Source organism: Carcharhinus amblyrhynchos, chromosome 3 (assembly GCF_965287045.1).
Source record: "Carcharhinus amblyrhynchos chromosome 3, sCarAmb.v2.hapA, whole genome shotgun sequence".
NCBI classification, from domain to species: domain Eukaryota; kingdom Metazoa; phylum Chordata; class Chondrichthyes; order Carcharhiniformes; family Carcharhinidae; genus Carcharhinus; species Carcharhinus amblyrhynchos.
The window spans coordinates 108,697,299-108,716,274 of NC_137326.1; the positions used below are offsets into that span (position 1 = coordinate 108,697,299).

An 18,976-nucleotide genomic window follows, 5' to 3' on the forward strand; every position below is an offset into this window, starting at 1 on the left:
TATTTACCCCCAACACTCCCCGTGTGGCAGCAAGTTCCCACATTTCCACCACTCTCTGACTAAAGAAGTTAAGATGTGAAAATACGTTATTGACAAATTATATAGGAAATGTATCGTGACATCATTGCATCTTTGTTCTGCTACTAAATTTTCCATGTTTATGTAAAATATACATGAAAGCTAAATAACATACATGTCAACCTAGAAATCCAGCAAGAACTGACTCATGGCTTAAAAAAAACCTGCTATAGCCCAAAACACCGATTACACAAAACAGCCCTGAATAAATGCTTTATAAACACATGAAGACATCTGGAAAACAGATTTGTCATCATTTAAAGTGGAATATGCCCAACATTTAAACGCAAAAATACAATTTGTTGCAAAAGTTCATTTAGAAATCGAGTGCATGTGATTTTTTTATTAAGGGTATCTGGGGACAAACTCTAATCTTATCTCGATGTTTTAATCTTTGATGAATTTTCCAGCTATTGTGCCATTCTTGAGAAAAAATATTTTTCTCTAAAACATTATAAATATTTTAAATATGGAAAGGCAATGAATGGTAGGGACCTGGAAACAATCTTAAAAGGTCAAAGTTAAATGAGGGCAGCAAGGTGGCAAAGTAGTTAGCACAGCTGAGACCTGGGTTCGATGCCCAGCTTGGGTCACTGCCTTGGGGAGTTTACACATTTTCCACGTCTGCATGGGTTTCCTCCGGGTGCTCTGGTTTCCTCACAGTCCGAAAGACATGCTGGTTAGGTGCATTGGTCACGCTAAATTCTCGTTCAGTGTACCTGAACAGGTGCCAGACAGTGGTGACTGTCTGTTTTCACAGTAAATCCATTGCAGTGTTAATGTGAGCCTACTTGTGACACGAATAAATAAAAAACTAAATAAATTATGAACTTAAATAGGTAAATGCCCATTGTTAACACGGTGGATCCAGTAAGAAGTCTCAATACCAGGTTAAAGTCCAACAGGTTTATTTGGTAGCATGAGCTTTCGGAATGCTGCTTCTTCATCAGATGATCGCCTGATGTTGAGAGACTTTTTACTGTGCCCACCCCAATCCAATGCCAGCATCTCCACATCATAGTGGATCCAGGACTGTCAAATATGTAACATGCTTTACTTTTTGAGCCTCTCAAACTCATACTGGAAATGGAATCATCGCAAACTACAATCATCATTGAAATATCATTTAAAGGATTTCAAAAGTATAGATGTCAGCTACAAGCACAGGGAGCTGAATTTTGTGTTCTCTCTCTCATCCATTAAATTCATTATCTGGAGTTTGCAATCCATTATACTGCTATTGATTATTAATGCCACTTCTCACATTTCCCTGCACAAGTTGATTTCAGGAACATGATTGGTGCCTTCATTCTCCTAGTTGCTCTGCAGTTACAAAATGCACTTAAACATATAGCCAACCTGCACATTTACACAATGATAACTAACTCTCCACCACCAGTTTCAACTCCAAATGCCAGCCAATCTGATAGACCGACAGTTCTGAGCATTTACCCATCTGAACCCCTCCCCTCTCCCACTCAGGGATGGGCAGGAAGGGGGCAGCAGGCCAGCCACCTGATGTGCCTCCCCTTCCTTCAAATATACCAGGGGTGGAGATGTAAAATTCACCCTTATGTAAATGCGTGCAACAAAACTCAGGAGACCGCAGACTATTTCAATCTATTTAGCAGCCTCTGCATAAGTACCTAGTATTTTTAAATCAATCCTTCTCTGAATGGTAGGTGGTTCTATTCCATTACAAATGGGTCATTCAAACTCGTTGTTTGCTTGAAGTATGTTGCTGTGTATGAAGTGGCTGCTCTACCCACCCTCCAGACAATGAGTTAAAGCTCAACTACTGCTAACTGTTCTGAGATGATTTTGATTTAGTGATAATATCCTAACTGAATATATGCCATTAGGACAGCCAGTTTGTTTTATCTGAAACAGCAGTGCAGGAGGTTGCGTAAGCTCTCTTTAGAAAAAGGAACTTAAAACAAACGGGCAATGAAATAACAGGGACACATATATGTTGCTGAACAAATCCTTGGAGAATAGCTCAGAGAGCGAAAGAAAGACATTGAGCAAAATTTTACTCTTCCCTCCCCCTCTCCCCCTCCAAGGGTGGGTTCTGAGGCAGGGGGCATAAAATAGAATGGATGCAATTCCCCCTGCCCAAAGTCAGACACAACTTCGTGCTTCGGAAGGCCACTGAATAGCCATTTAATGGTCTTTTCTCACCCAGTCTCAGCCGGCAAGAGCGGGCAAGGTGGGAACATGACATTTACACTTTTCACAGTCTCAGGCTGGAGGGGATGTGGGGGGGCCTCACTCTGGAGGCCCACCTCCGTTGAGGCACCCTCCTCGAAGCTTCTCCCGTTACCTTGCCCAACACTGTGGTGGCCCTGCACTCCAAACTGGCGTTAGCCGCTGACTCTCAGGATGGCAAATACCAGTCACTCACCATCCTTAAAACTCTATCCACAGTTACAGATTTCTTTGACTGTAACCTCTCCAATATTAAAAATAAAATCTTGAAAAAGACTGTTTCTTAATACCTAGACATTATCGAAACATTTTACTGTAAATTTTAAATAGTTCTCCTTGAGGTTAGTACTACAATCATTCTTCAGTGTTACACAGTAAATATTTTGAAAGTGAGTTGAGAGAGTGCAGTGCAGAGGCATAGTGTTACTGTGGAGTACTGCACAAGTGATTGCTTTAGTATTTTAAAAAAATTAAAAGGGGGTTTCTGCTTGGTTAAAGTTCAGCACAATTCACTCGAAATTGCTCAACCCAGTGGAAAAAACAGGAGGAATTTAAAGCACAAATTCTGTTCAGCGCAATCTTGTCCATTTGCTTAAAAAGCGTTATGCTACGAAATGGCCTCTTCTACAAAACTGGCTATAAATACAGATCACCGTTACCACTTTCCACCAAGCCTGCCCATTTCCTCTGATATCACATAAGCTATAGGGGTGCACAGTGGTTAACACTGCTCCAGGACCCGGGTTCCATTCCCAGCTTGGGTCACTGTCTATTTGGATTTTGCACATTCTCCCCGTGTCTACGTGGGTTTCCTTTGGGTGCTCCGGCTTCCTCCCACAGTCCGAAAGACGTGCTGGTTAGGTGCAATGGCCACGTTCGATTCTCCCTCAGTGAACACGAACAGGTGCCAGAGTGTGGCAATTAGGGGATTTTTACAGTAACTTCATTGCAGTGTTAATGTTACCCCACATGTGACACTAATAAATAAACTTCTGAATCTTCAAGGCACCATTAACCTAGAATTACTCAGCAAGCCATGCAGCATTTGTGAAAAATATGTTAAGACTGTTGACATTTCAACATGCCTTCAAACAGACAGATATTACAGATGAGCAAACTGGGGGGGCACAGAACAAGGAAGGGAAAAGAGGGGGAAAAAAAACAGGAAAAATTAAACGACCTGTAATGTGTTTGGATGGACAATATTAGCAGGAATATTCGCAGAAATATTTAAAGAAAGAAAATACATATAGAAAACATAGAGGATGTATGAACAACTTGAGAAGATAGTTGGCAAGGGAAGAGAGGTGGGTCTTCCTGACCCAGGACTGATGCACCCTAGTCCAAAAGAGGTGGGGCTCAACGACATGAGTTAAATGTCTCCCACATGGAACAGGCACCGGAGCATATCTGAAATGATACTGTGCCTTTAAGAAACATATTTTATTCACGTTTCTTTGCAGGATGTTTCCAGCAGGCCTTGCATTTTGTCGAAGCCATTTTGTCTGCAGCCGGTGTCTCCTATTGTTACTGAAGTAGTATGATTGACATCATGTTTCTTTTAACCTGAACTAGTGCAGTATTCTGTTATTTTAACGTTCCCCTGGGATTGCAGAGTAGAGCTCGGTTGGGATAATTGCCAGGTCAGGAGATGTGACTGGAGACAGCTAAGTTTTCTTAGACAATTTCAAAGACTTATTCTTTCCTGTCTCTGAAGTCTGGAAGCTGGAGACTAGGTTTACTTGTCTGTTTTGCTATCCTGAGAATAAATCCTTCTCTGAAAACAACTGTTTCGATTTCTGTCGATAGGTGTTAAAAGCTGGAAATCTAGTATCACATGAGCATACTTGTTTTAATGCTAACTAATTCTGAAGCAGTATGTATGCCTATGGATATTACTTTAAATTGGAACAGAAATAACTAGTTTTAAGAGTTATACTGTGTCATGTTTAAGTTTTGCAATTGGCAAAAGTTATGCTAATTCTTTTGGGTTATATTTTAACTGTGTTCTTAAATAAACTTTGTTTGATAAAAGCTTCCTAGTGGGTCTCTTGAATCATACCTGGAGTGAAACTTCTTATGCTCACCAATGCCAAGATCAAATGTAAAACTTAGGGTCTAGGCTAACTTCACAAAACATCTTGAGTTTCTGGCTGGGCACCAAGGTATTCTGGATCAGGTACATTACTCCTGGGATCATTCTGAGTTTTGCTACTGTTCCAAATGAGCTCCCAAACTGGGGCAGTTGGGCAAATCAAGAACAATTAACATTGAGGGTGACGCGTTGGATCAGTTCCTCAGCACAACCTCAGAGAAATCTGCCTCCCAACTATTGCAAAGTGTGGCCTAGCAGTGCTGCTCCATACAACACTCCAAGAGACAAAGAGGCTCCACACTGAACAATATTTAGGAAGATGTGAGAGATTGCATGCATGTGGGAGAGCGGGCATACACCTGATTTTGATTTTGAGTAAAAGGTCAAGTTAATGGGGCATCTGTTGAATCTGTTCAACATTGTTTTATTGAGGGACAGAACCTTTGTGCAAGTTTTTTTCCTCTAACAATTGCAGTGCTGGTAATGGCAGTTGGAAAGGGCAATGGGGGGGGTAGGGAGCGGTTTGGCAGGAAAGGAAAGATCACTTCCTTTCAAAGATAAATTCTTTCTTTTAACAGTGACAGGACATGCCACAACACATCTTCCAGCCAGAAAGAACTGCTCTGCTACCAAATAACATCCTGAACACAGCCATCTGAACTTTTCAAACATCATCAAAATGGATTTTAACAATGAGCATCGTCAGTCAGTACTTCAAACAATGAACGAAACAACAGTTTTTCTACTGGGTAACTCCAACATCAAGACTTCAAAAAAAAAAAGAGGGGAAGAACTTTTTAAACACAGCAAAGAATAAAGCAATTTTTAAAATACAGGTTTTGAAACCTAAAAGAGAAAAGAGAAAATCTGTCGTCGCTGAATCTAAAAGTAATTGATGCAGCCAAGGCAAACATACTGAAATATCCTAAACCAGGCACCATAAATCTCACAGAGATAATTGATTTTATAAATATGTAGAGGGATATTATCTACAACCAAGCTGAGAAAAGAGCAGATGAGAACAGACGTACCTTCTCAGATAACAAATAATTAATTGGTTTCTTTATAACAGGAGAAATCTATCACAATTACAGAATGTTTTATTTATTGTGCAGATGAGGGGGAAAACAATTGCAACTGAATGTGCTCAGACAATTACAGTAACTTTTCTACAAAAATGCCACCATAGATACTCCTCCTTCCTCTTCAATACACTAGATAGGAAGAAAACAGAGTGATCCTGGAGTCTTATAGTGAACAGTGTGTGCTGCTATATGCTCTGTCTGAGGCCAGAACTCTCCATTCACCTGACAAAGGGGCAAACCCCGAAAGCTTGTGAGTTTACTATCAAATAAATTGGTTGGACTTTAACCTGGTGTTGAGAGACTTCTTACTGTGTTTACCCCAGTCCAACGCCAGCATCTCCACAACATTTATAAATAGGATCAGACTGCTTAAAAACAAAGATGTTATGTTGAACCATTAGCTTTAGCTAGCATTTTGTGTCTTGTTCTGGGCATCACTCTATTGAAAATACAATGTCAGTTTCACTCCTTGGGTCTCAATAATACAAGCATGCAAAAAGCCAGTGGCACATTATCCAGGTCAGTACAAATTTTCAGAATTCCAATCAGTGCAATCCTTTAATTCGTTCATAAATTTACTTTCCCCCGCCGCATCCTTCTTCGGTCTTGGTGCATTTACTGAAGCAAGAGTTAGCATGGACAACAAAGACAATAGGTTCTTAGGCTGTTTGAGAGGAGGGTATCCACTCCTCTCCTCACACTGCATTCAAAGACCATCACATTGAGCAACACAGGATAAGCACCAACAATGTAAACCTTGACTAAGGGAGGAATGCAGATAGCAGAGTCTCTCATTGCTGTCTGGCTGAGATTAGCTCATTCCTCACGGACAAGACCCTGAACCCAAGACCTTGCCACACTGTGCAGTGCAATTTGCGCACACAGCCTTTGGTCCTCAGATCTTTCAAGAAAGAATTTAATGACCCCCCCACCCCACCCAACCCCCAACCCACCCACTGAAAGCAACAAAGCAAATCTCTACTGTTAAGTGAGGAGAAATTGTGAATATAGTTAACATATGAATACTCAAGAATTTATTTCTGATCAAACGTGTTGGGTACTTATCTGGAAAGGGGATAAGTGTGCAAATAAATTCATTAAAAAAATGTAGCTGGATAAACTTGTAAGTCTGTTAGAAGAAAATACAGGTCTTGGCTTTATAAATAGGGTAAGAAGTCACACAACACCAGGTTAAAGTTCAACCAATTTATTTGATAGTAACCTCACAAGCTTTCAAGGTTTGCCCTTTCGTCAGGTGAATGGAGAGTTCTGGCCTCAGACAGAGCATATAACAGCACAGACAGTTTACAGATTACTGATTAGCATGTGAGTCTTTACAACTAACCTGCTATTCTTTAAGTCTTCCAAGTCTTTAAGACTTGAATAGCAGGTTAGTTGTAAAGACTCGCATTCTAATCAGTAATCTGTAAACTGTGTGTGCTGTTATACGCTCTGTCTGAGGCCAGAACTCTCCATTCGCCTGACGAAGGGGCAAACCCCAAAAGCTTGTGAGTTTACTATCAAATAAATTGGTTGGACTTTAACCTGGTGTTGTGAGACTTCTTACTGTGTTTACCCCAGTCCAACGCCAGCATCTCCACATCATTTATAAATAGGACCAGACTGCTTAAAAGCAAAGATGTTATGTTGAACCATTAGGTTTAGCTAGCATCTTGTGTCTAGTTCTAGGCATCACTCTATAGAAAATAGAATGCTTTGGAGAGGGTAAAAAAGAAATCAGAACAAGAATAACAGACTTCAGTTACGTGGAAAGACTAGAAAAAAAAAACAACTGTTCTCCTTACAGTAAAGATGGCTAGGAGGAGATTTACTTGAGCTGTTCAAAATTAGGAATGATTTTGACAACAATATAGAGGGAAGTTATTCCCAACGGCAGGAGAGTCAATAAGCATAGGTCACAGATTTTAAAAGAATAAATCTAGTGGGAAATTTTGATTTTTCTGTTAAATGCTGCATTTACTTTGGACTTGGGAATACAACACCAGAAAGGTTAGTGAAGACAAATTTAACAATAAATGTGAATTCAATTGATGCCCAAAAAAGGAGAAATCTGCAGAGCCTATAGCCAAAGAGTAGGGGAAGTAGGTCTATTCAGGTAGCTCTTTCAAAAGGGACAGCGCAAACTCGATGGCTTCTTTTTGTGCTATATGGACCGATGATTCAATGACAATATAGCCCTCAATTACAACCTACCATCTGTTTGCAAATTTTGGACACTAATAGCATACCAGAATTAAAGAATAGTTCTTCAACTAGTTTGGCCTCACTTGAGCTAACAAATTTGCAACCTGGGAATCACAGAGCAAAGTTTAACGCCAAAACAAATCCACTTTCAGGTGGCCACTCGGTGAATTTTCAAAATGGTAATGCAGAGAAACCTGTTAGACTATTTAGTGACCACATTCAAATTATAGGCTAGGGGATTCTTGCATAGATTGTTTGACAGAGAAAATACATCGAACATTCCAATGTTTCAAATTTCCCCAGCACACCGAGTATACAAACAACACACACAGTTTACCTGTGGGCATGATTCTGTGCATGGCAACTGACAAGAAGAAAATGGAATCACTGTAGTAGGCACCAGATCCAGAACTGAAATGTTTCTGCATCCCTTCAACAACAGGGAACAACTTCTGAGTCAGGGCATCCACATCATGGAATATAATCTGTCAAGGAGAGCACACAGATGGTTACAAAGAGCCCACCTGCCCATTTGCACAGAAATGGAATTGCAATGCCTTAGTAACAGTAAACTTTAAATTAATAATTCAAAAAAATGTTCATTCCATTGAATGTACTGTGAGGATTAGCAATTTGCAAACTTTACTCAGCGTCTTGCAACACTCCATCTTGTTAATAACGTTGTGTTTATATTTTTGGTTTGCCCTCTTTTGGCAACATAAGAACATAAGAAATAGGAGCAGGAGTAGGCCAACTAGCCCTTTGAGCCTGCCCCGCCATTCAGTAAGATCATGGCTGATCTGTCGTGGCTCAGTTCCACATTCCCGCCCTCTCCCCATAACCCTTAATCCCCTCGCTTATCAAAAACCCATCAACCCGCGTCTTAAAAATATCTAGCGAGGTAGCCTCCACCACTTCAACGGGCAGAGAATTCCAGAGATTCACCACCCTTTGAGTGAAGAAGTTCCTCCTCAACTCCGTTCTAAACCGCTCCCCCTTTATCTTGAGGCTGTGCCCCCTAGTCCTACTATCCTTTCTGAGCGGGAAGAGTCTCTCCACCTCTATCCTATCCATCCCATTCATCATCTTATATGTCTCAATGAGATCTCCCCTCATTCTTCTAAACTCCAACGAGTACAAGCCTAATTTATTCAGCCTCTCCTCAAAGCTCAACCCCCTCAACTCCGGCATCAGCCTAGTAAACCTCCTCTGCACTCCCTCCAAGGCCAAAATATCCTTGTGTAAGTACGGCGCCCAAAACTGCACACAGTACTCCAGCTGCGGCCTCACCAATGCCCTATACAGCTGCAGCAAGACCTCCCTACTTTTATATTCAATCCCCCTCTCTATGAAGACCAGCATCCCATTCGCCTTCCTGACCACCTGCTGCACCTGCAAGCTGGGTTTTTGCGACTCATGCACAAGGACCCTGAGGTCCCTCTGCACCATCGCCTGCTGCAGTTTTTCTCCACGTAAGTAATAATCCTTCCTACCATTATTCCTACCAAAGTGGTAGGAACAAGTGATCAATGCGAGGAAGGTGGCACTGCTCCCTCCAGAGTTCAAATGCATTTGTGGGAACCCACACCCTTGCACAAGCTCTGCTTACTACCAAGATCAGTCTTGATCATTAGCCTTAGACAATGCCAATTCCTATAGAAATCTCTTCTCAATACAATTATAAAGACATAGGCCAGGCAATATAAACATTTTTGGGGCAGCACAGCAGCTCAGTGGTTAGCACTGCTGCCTCACACCGCCAGGGACCCGGGTTCAATTCCAGCCTTGGGTCACTGTCTATGTTGTGTTTGCATATTCTCCCCATGTCTGCATGGGTTTCCTCCAGTGCTCCAGTTTCCTCCAACAGTCCAAAATTGTGCAGATGCTGAATTGCCTATTAGCGTCCCGGGATGTATGGATTAGGAGGATTAGCAGGGTAAATACATAAGGTTACTGGATGGGATGATCTGTTAGCAAATCAGTGCAGATTCAATGGGCCAAATGGCCTGTTTCTATTCTATGATTTTATAATTCAATTCAATTTTTAACATGGAGAATAAAATGCCTCCCTTAACAAACAAAACTTCAAATAGCAAAATAAGAATTAGTGGAATGCATTCTCTGTCCCATACATTCACCTATAGCAGCACAGACCAATGGCCCAAAAGTTTAATTATATATTTAAAATTAAGCAATAAGAAAAATAAATCTAAGCGGCCAAATTATCTTGTCACGCTTTACTGTTATACAAAGAGTACCTGCACACTCACTGGCTTCTTTCACGTACTCATTACTTATTTAGCTACAAGACAGACATGATCCAGTCCAATATTTTGCGACAAATGAAACATTCCACCCCTAAGACATAAATAACAAATGTGGATGAAGGAAAGCAATACTTTAAGGAAATATCATTGGAATCACAGTCTTTTGAAATCAGCATACAACAGTCAGCTGGGCTGGAATTTGCCTTAAAGTTAGTGCTGAGGCTAACAGTGCTCATTCGGGTCAAAAGGTATGAGGAGAATGTTTCTCCTGGAGTATTGTATCAAGATAGAGGATTAGCCATGGCCATGTTGAATGGCAGAGCAGGGTCAAAGGGCTGAGTATTTTGTGTGTTTCTATGATAGCAATGTGTGAATTGGATTGCAATCTTCAGGGACAAACGTGAATAGTTAAATCCATAATTGGAAGTTGCAGCCCCAAAGTGCTCCTCCAGAAACTGCATGAAAATGCTTTCTCAATGACATACTGTGACAGAAGCACATGGAATAACATGAAGTTGCTATACTTGTGATACATACACACTAACCTTTGTAGAAAAGATTCAAACTCGTCCATTGTAGCGGTGTCCTTTTCACAGAATGGTCAGTCTTCATTACCAGTGAACAAAACTCTGGCATGCCACTGCCCTTAAAGCTTTAATTTGATTAATTTGGGGCAATTTATCAGAAAATATTTTTCCTTATTTTACACTAATTTATAATGAATTTGGATACTATCAAACATTTAGCTAATCATATGTTTTGATTTCTAGTTTTATGTCGTTGAGTACCTTGGGGAATGTGAAGAATAACATGAACAATCAATAAAAATATAATAGATTGTAAACCCTTGACTTCAAACACAGTTCAGTGAACTGAAGGGCATAACATTCAGCTCCCTATCAATTATCCTGTAAGCTAGCCCCTTGCATCCTTCAGTTTTATTTTAATGATTGCAATGTGCAATCTTTCTAACAGGTTTAAGAAAGCATTATAGGCTAAAGAATACACTTAATAGCATCACATAGAATGGACAGTGTGGAAACAAACCAGTTAGCCAGGCTAGTCTGTTATTGTCCACAAATTTCCTTCAATGTAACTTACTTAACCCCACAAACACAGTCTCCCATTCCTTTCTTTTTCACTCACTTTTGCCTTAAATGTAGCTATGCTTCAATAATTTATGCAAGGCTTACCAAAAAGTATAGTTTAAGACTATTTCATGAATTCAGAGTTGACTAAACTGCCTGCAAAACTAAATATGAAGACCAAATTATTAGAAGTGAAAGTAGCAACCAGAAGATTGTAGTGCCCTAACATATGCAGATCAGTATTATGTACTGTAAATATATTTACTGTATTATTTTGGAATTTAGTATCAAGTATACCAGAACTTCTAAATATTACAGCAAAATAAATATGCAATTTTTCCATGTAGTCTGTTGGACTACCAGCAAGTGGAATGATACAGCATATGGTTGATGATTAATAGCCTAGTACTGGCAAATCTTAACATTCATTAAAGCACTACTCTAGTATGTATTACGTATTACAGCTTTATGTATTAATGTAACATGTTTTAATAACTACAAAAGTTAAAAGATGATAATTGCAAAGTGTAAAGAAGCATTTCATCTTCACAGCAGAACTTTTACAAATTGAAGTATACTCATTGCTTCATTCTCTTTTGAAAGGCTATAATTTCTGATGATTGAGCTGTGAAATGTAGATTACTGGATATCAAAAATACATTTAAGTTATTAAATATGTGCAATAGTGCTTTGCAAACTGAAGTGCAGCTGGTGACTTACAGCACAAAATTGATCATTATCCCTGCAATGCAGAGTGTTCCAAAAGTGAACACTCTTCCTAGAGATAAAAGCCTGGGAATGACCTCCATAGCTCAGAAACATTTACCTGTTCTCAGCCTCTTCACGATTTAACAAACATTTTTTCATCTTTTTAGTATTAAATTTCAGGTTAGTGGGAATAGGTTGATTTTTTTTGCTGAGCCTTCATTATCTGAATCCGTATTGAAATATCAAGCCAATATTTAAACTTTATGTCATGAAACTACTGTTGTAATCCCGTAAAAACGTGTTGATGTCTATCCGATATTTAATATTATGCTGCGCACTGGAAATCATACAACTGAAGGATTTTGACACAAAATTAGGGGAGACTAAAAAGAGGAAAAAAAATCAGATTCATACTTAAAATTGGCTTGTTTGACATTCCAGGGTCCAATATTTTATGGAGAACATTAACCCACTTCATTCAGCTTTTATTTAAATGTTTCATACTCCTGTGCTCAATAGAAGGAAATGAGCATGTTTAGGGGGAAGATGAACCACATTGGAGGTATATTTTGATAATTGCAACAGAGTCCAGCCCTGAACAGGCTCAAGAGAAATCAGAGCTTAAAAATGACTACTGCCATTGGCACATGAAGGCAGAATACACTCGTATCGCCCCATCTTGTCTGCCATTTAAATACAGACATTTATCTTTAATAGCCAAACACTTCTGTGAAAATAGAGCAATGAATGTCATGTCAGCACACTAAACAATTACCCACTGAGAACACCAACCACCCCAATTCTGGGGCTCTGAAATAGATAATACCAAGACAGACAGCACAAGTTGGGAAATTTCCTGACTTGCAGATCCACCTCGGTAAGAGAATATCCAGATATACACTTTTTGCTCTGAGGGAAATGGGTGCCTCAGGATGGAGTCGAGCCCCACTGACTCTAGAAGCAAGTGTAAGTGACCACACTTGAGGACAGGAAATTGCCAAGTGAGTTGGTTAGGTGGTCCATTTCTGTTCCATCCCAGTTGTTTCAGAAGCTGTGAGGCATTTTCATCCACACATCTCAAATTCCCTTACCCACACCCCAGAACCCTTCAGACCTTCTGTATGAGGGCCAAATCATGTCCTCAATCCACCAATGCATCCTCATACCCTCCATGCCAACTCATGCCTCTTACGCATCCAGCATGATCCCTCACATGCAATGTTAATTCTATGCCAAACATGCCCCCCATCCATCCCCATGTCCCCTCAACCTTGTAGCCATATCCCCATATCCATTATGGGTAGACCTCAGGAGCCATGTGGAAATGAATGAAGTAAACTTTTAACAATCTACATACTTGTTATTGAATAAAGCTGCCACTCATAAAACACATTCAAAGCTTTTAAATCTCAAGTGTTTAATCTCTCATAAATAGCAAACTTATATTTTGTCCCGCATCGAGGCAGCTAATGCATTAACCAACTCTTTAAACTGTCAAAAAATGAACACTGCTCAGATAATTATGGCTTTTGAAGCTCAGCCAAATATTTGTAATAACAATGCAAGTCCCTGGGGAAACGCTAACAATGTACTCTACAGAAACTACATGAACAGATGTTACTTTGTTTCTAACCTGCAACAGTTAACCAAAGCAGACCAGCAGAGAGATCTTTTAAAACAGTGACGGCTGCAGTCTGTTTCTTTTAAGTTTAAAGAGCGGGGATTTTTTTTAAAAAAATCAGTTCATGACAGTTAAATCTACCCCATCAATCCATTACTCTCACACCGTGGGTCGAGACCCTTGCATCAGCCAAAATGGAGGCTGTTTAAATTCAGCACTTTCACATCAAAATTTAGATGTCGGGATTGGGGTGGAAGTCAACTCATGTTTACTAATCATCAGTATTATAAGCTCACAGTAAACACTCCTGCCTTTGGGTTAGTTTATCCATGTTTCATAAGAACATAAGAAATAGGAGCAGGAGTAGGCCATCTAGCCCTTCGAGCCTGCCCCGCCATTCAATAAGATCATGGCTGATCTGTCATGCCTCAGTTCCACATTCCCGCCCTCTCCCCATAACCCTTAATCCCCTCTCTTATCAAAAACCCATCAACCCGCGTCTTAAAAATATTTAGCGAGGCAGCCTCCACCACTTCAACGGGCAGAAAATTCCAGAGATTCACCACCCTTTGAGTGAAGAAGTTCCTCCTCAACTCCGTTCTAAACCACCCCCCCTTTATCTTGAGGCTGTGCCCTCTAGTCCTACTGTCCTTTCTGAGCGGGAAGAGTCTCTCCACCTCTATCCTATCCATCCCATTCATCATCTTATATGTCTCAATGAGATCTCCCCTCATTCTTCTAAACTCCAACGAGTACAAGCCTAGTTTATTCAGCCTCTCCTCATAGCTCAACCCCCTCAATTCCGGTATCAGCCTAGTAAACCTCCTCTGCACTCCCTCCAAGGCCAAAATATCCTTGCGTAAGTGCGGCGCCCAAAACTGCACACAGTACTCCAGCTGCGGCCTCACCAATGCCCTATACAGCCGCAGCAAGACCTCCCTACTTTTATATTCAATCCCCCTCGCTATGAAGGCCAACATCCCATTCGCCTTCCTGACCACCTGCTGCACCTGCAGGGTTTTTGCGACTCATGCATAAGGACCCCGAGGTCCCTCTGCACCGTCGCCTGCTGCAGTTTTTCGCCACGTAAGTAATAGTCCTTCCTGCCATTATTCCTACCAAAGTGGACCACCTCACACTTGCCAACATTAAATTCCATTTGCCAGTTCCTGGCCCATTCACCCAACCTATCTAGATCCTTCTGCAGACTCTCCACACCCTCCGCGCAATTTGCCGTTCCACCAATCTTGGTGTCATCAGCAAATTTCGACACCATACACTCGGTTCCCTCCACCAGATCATCTATATAAATGGTAAATAGCACAAGAAACATTTGTTCTTTCTACTGAAATCAGAGGCTATCCCATGAATCAAAAGAGATTAGTTGTAGAGTGGGATAATAAAGCGTAATCGAACCCCATTTGTCAGTTAATGTCTACCAATGTCGGATTGTGACACAGACGTTAAGCATTCTTCCTGTAACATTGTTTACAGCAGAAAACAATGGAAACACACACACAAGGAGGTTGATAAATAACTAATAAAAGGAAAACATTTTGATGCGATTCGTCATCATTTTGACGCGGTGGTTCAATTTTATCCCTCCTGAAGCTACTTAAAAATAAAACAAATTCCGGATAGTTAAAATCACTATCCCCCAAGTCCAGACATTCCAACACACAAATGGTTCTGGGCTGCCACGGGTTTCAGGTGAGGAATAGAACAGATTTGTGAGCCTGTTTTAAATGATGAATATTCCTTGGGATATGCTGTGAAAGATTTCAATTCACCAATCATCCTGATGTATATGGAGTTGGATTCCCATTGAGAAAAAGTGGATTTTGTTAAGAACAACTGGGCAGCACTGCGGTGCAGCAGTTATCACTACTGCCTCATAGCACCAGGGAACTGGGTTCGATTCCCACCTTGGGTGACTGCATGGAGTCTGCATGTTCTCCCCATGTCTCCATGCGTATCCTCTGGTTTCCTCCCACAAGATGTGCGGGTCGCATCGATTGGCCATGCTAAATTGCCCTTCAGTGTGGGTTAGGTGAATTAGTCAAGATAAATGCATGGGGCTATGAAGATGGGATAGGGCCTGGATGGGATTCTTCCCACTTAGAAGGTAGAGAGATTGTTCCTGCTTAGAAAGGATAGCAGGACTAGAGGGCACAGCCTCAAGATGGGGGCGGGGGGGGGTGCAGTTTACATCGGAGTGGAGGAGGAACTTCTTCACTCAAAGGGTGGTGAATCTCTGCCCGTTGAAGTGGTGGAGGTTGCCTCGCTAAATATATTTAAGTCATGGGTGGATAGGTTTTTGGTAGGCAAGGGAATTAAGGGTTATGGGGAGAAAGCGGGAAAGTGGAAAAGTGAAACTGATCCACGACAGATCAGCCATGATCTTATTGAATGGCGGGGCAGGCTCAAAGGGCTAGATGGCCTACTCCTGCTCCTATTTCTTATGTTCTTATGGATGTTCTTTTGGAGAGTTGGTGCAGACTTGAAGGGCCGAATGGCTTCCTTCTCTACATGGGGATGCTATGGTTCTATTTAATATCAGCACAAAGGCAAAATACTGCAGGTGCTGAAAATCCAACAGATGCAAGGAATTCTCAGCAGGTTCCGAGGTAACAACAAAGGGAAAGATGGTTTACATTTCAGGTCGTGATGACCTTACATCAGAAGAATTGAGAAGAACAATCAGAGTCTGACCCAGTAACTCTGTTGCTTTCCACCGACGCTGTCTGACCTGCTGAGAACTTGCATCATTCTGATCCCATTTAATATCTATTCCCCCCATGCCAAGAGAAATGATTTCAATCTTGAAAAGCAGATTCACAGCAGGCTCCAAAATGCATCAGGAGAATTGTGCAAACAAAAAAAGCTTGCAGGTGTTCAGACACTTTATAGAGCTGGCTAAAATTTAGGGATGGACAATCCATGTTACCTGCACCAGTAACATCAGCATCTTGAAAATGAATTTAAAAAGTGCAAAATTGACCTTTTTTTTTTAAAGATAAGGAGAGCAAGCAAAGATTACAAATTCTGGATGACAGATCAACTGCCATTTTAAAAGTATTACAGGCAGAGCCAAGAAGTGATACATAGCTCGGATTCAACCCATTAGATACAACACACCCATGGATGAGTCCATTTGGGCCCTCAATAAGACTCCGGTCTATTTTCTAAGGAGATCAGTTAGGGCTGAGATCTCTGCCTTGCCTCTGGGACTGGGATGAACTCTCTGGCTTTGGGAAAAGGCAAATAAATCTGTGTGGACTTGTGCTGGCAGAGCAGAGCCCAGGGATTTGAGCCCACAGAAATCAGTACAAATGACAAACTCACTGGGGCTGGCTCTTCAAAAAGTTGTCTACACATGTCAGCAATCGGGGAATCACAGGCCTGTGTGGGTAGGGCGAGTGCTCGGTCTAACTGTGGTCAGTAACAGAAGTATCTGCTAAAACCTATATCACAGCAGCTTCCTGAATTGGCAGGGAATAACGATCTAAATCAGATGGTCTCAACACCTCAGGAGATCTAGAGAAACATGGAGTGCTCCAACAGTGGGTCTGGGCAGCCATGGTGGCACAGTGGCTAGTACTATTGCTTCACAGCACCAGGGACCTGGATTCGATTCCTGGCTTGAATGACTGACTGACTGACTGACTGACTGTGTGCAGTTGGCGTGTTCTCCCTGCATCTGCATGGGTTTCCTCCAGATGCTCTAGTTTCCTCCTACAAGTCCAAAAGATGTGCTGGTTAGGTGCATTGGTCATGCTAAATTCTCCCTCCGAGAACCTGAACCGGTGCCGCAGCATGGCGACTAGGGGATTTTCACAGTAACTTCATTGCAGTGTTAATGTAAGCCTACTTGTGACACTAATAACTTTTTTTAAAAAAAATGAACGTTTATGGCACATTAGGCCCAGAATGTGGCTGTTATGCTGCAAGGCAAATGCAAATTTATCATCCAAGTGTCCATCTCACTGACTTAACTATGACATCCTGCAGACTTTTACAACCATTCCACAATTTGACAATAACCCCAAAACTAGATTTTAATATTGTTTCATTAATTCTAGACCTTAACGAAAGACTACTCATAATATTTTTAAACATCATGTAACTTTTGCTTTGTTTTCTATCCACCAACCAGCTTTCAATCCATGCGGTTTGATTCCCTTTAGATCAGGGATATCATTCTCTCTTATATGGCATCTTAGGGAGTTTATTTTGGAAATTCATACGGACTGTCAACATATCAACCATTTTTCCAGCCAGTATAATTAAGGACCCCAACCACCCTGGACACACACTCTTCCATCAGGAAGAAGATACAAAAGTCTGGGCACTCAAGAACAGCTTCTGCCCTGCTGTCGTCAAACTTTTGAATGGACCTACCTTGCATTAAGCTGATCTTTCTCCACACCCTAGCTATAACACTACATTCTGCACTCTCTCATTTCCTTCTCTACGTATGGTATGCTTTGTCTGCATAGCATGCAAGAAACAATACTTTTCACTTTATACTAATACATGTGACAATGACAAATCAAATCCTTCTAAGAAATGATTTTATCCATCTCCTCAGTTTTCTGTAAGACATGTGCTGAATGGCCTCCTTCAGCACCCTAACAATTCTGTGAACAGTCAAACGTAGAGGTGGCACAATGGCAAGCACTGCTGCCTCACAGCGCCAGGGACCCGAGTTCGATTCCCATCTTGGCTAACTGTCTGTGTAGGGTCTGAACATTCTCCCTGTGTCTGCGTGGGTTTCCTCCCATAGTCGGAAAGATGCGCTGATTAAGTGCATTGGCCATGCTAAATTCTCCCTCCATGTACTCGAACAGGTGCTAGAGTGTGGCAACTAGGGGGTTTTCACAGCAACTTCATTGCAGTGTTAATGTAAGCCTACTTGTGACACTAATAAATAAACTTTAAACATGGCCTACCTTTCAGAAATCCATGCTAATTAATCCCAATTGACTTATATTTCTCCCAGCATGCTAACAACTACAGAAAGGCTAAAGGGCCTATAATTTTTTTTTTAGTATACCTCTGCCTTTGTTTCATAGTGGCATCCGCCAGGTTTCTGTCATAACATAGAAAATTACAGCAAGGTCTGAAACGCGTTCTTTCCGCCTTCTCTCGTGACCTCCAGATGTAAACCATTAGTTCTTAGCTATTCATCTACCTTTCGTTTGAGTAACTTCAACATTAATCCTCACTTAATTTTATCCCACCCTCTGATTTAATGATCCCACAGATCCTCCAGCTCATTCCTTTTTTTGCCCCTCTCTTTTCTGGCATATGTATGTGGTCTGTACTTTTTCCATCAACTGTTTAGACATTTCCCATTGGTGACTAGTTTTATTTGCCAACTTTTGCTTCCGTTTTAAACAAAAATATTTTCACACAAATGGATTAGACTTGAGCAATCTCCTACTTTAACTGTGAATTCTGACGGTCATCTATTCTCACTTTGACTAGACTACATTTGCTGCACGAGCGATTAATAACTGGGGAACTTTTTCATTCCAAAACCAGGATTTTATAATTAAATGCAATACTTGTATTTGAAATTTTGTAGTTTGACATGTTCAAATTATATTAAATATTAT

General features: G+C 41.0%; 1 protein-coding gene across 1 annotated transcript in view; it reads right to left on the minus strand.

The window, feature by feature from the left end:
- xxylt1 (xyloside xylosyltransferase 1) overlaps positions 1 to 18,976 on the minus strand; it is a 116,737-nt gene that overhangs the window by 80,185 nt on the left and 17,576 nt on the right. Inside the window, exon 2 of the mRNA XM_080186453.1 lies at positions 8,009 to 8,156. Within this exon, the coding sequence (XP_080042579.1) occupies positions 8,009 to 8,156 (148 nt within the window). The remainder of the gene's footprint in view (positions 1 to 8,008; positions 8,157 to 18,976) is intronic.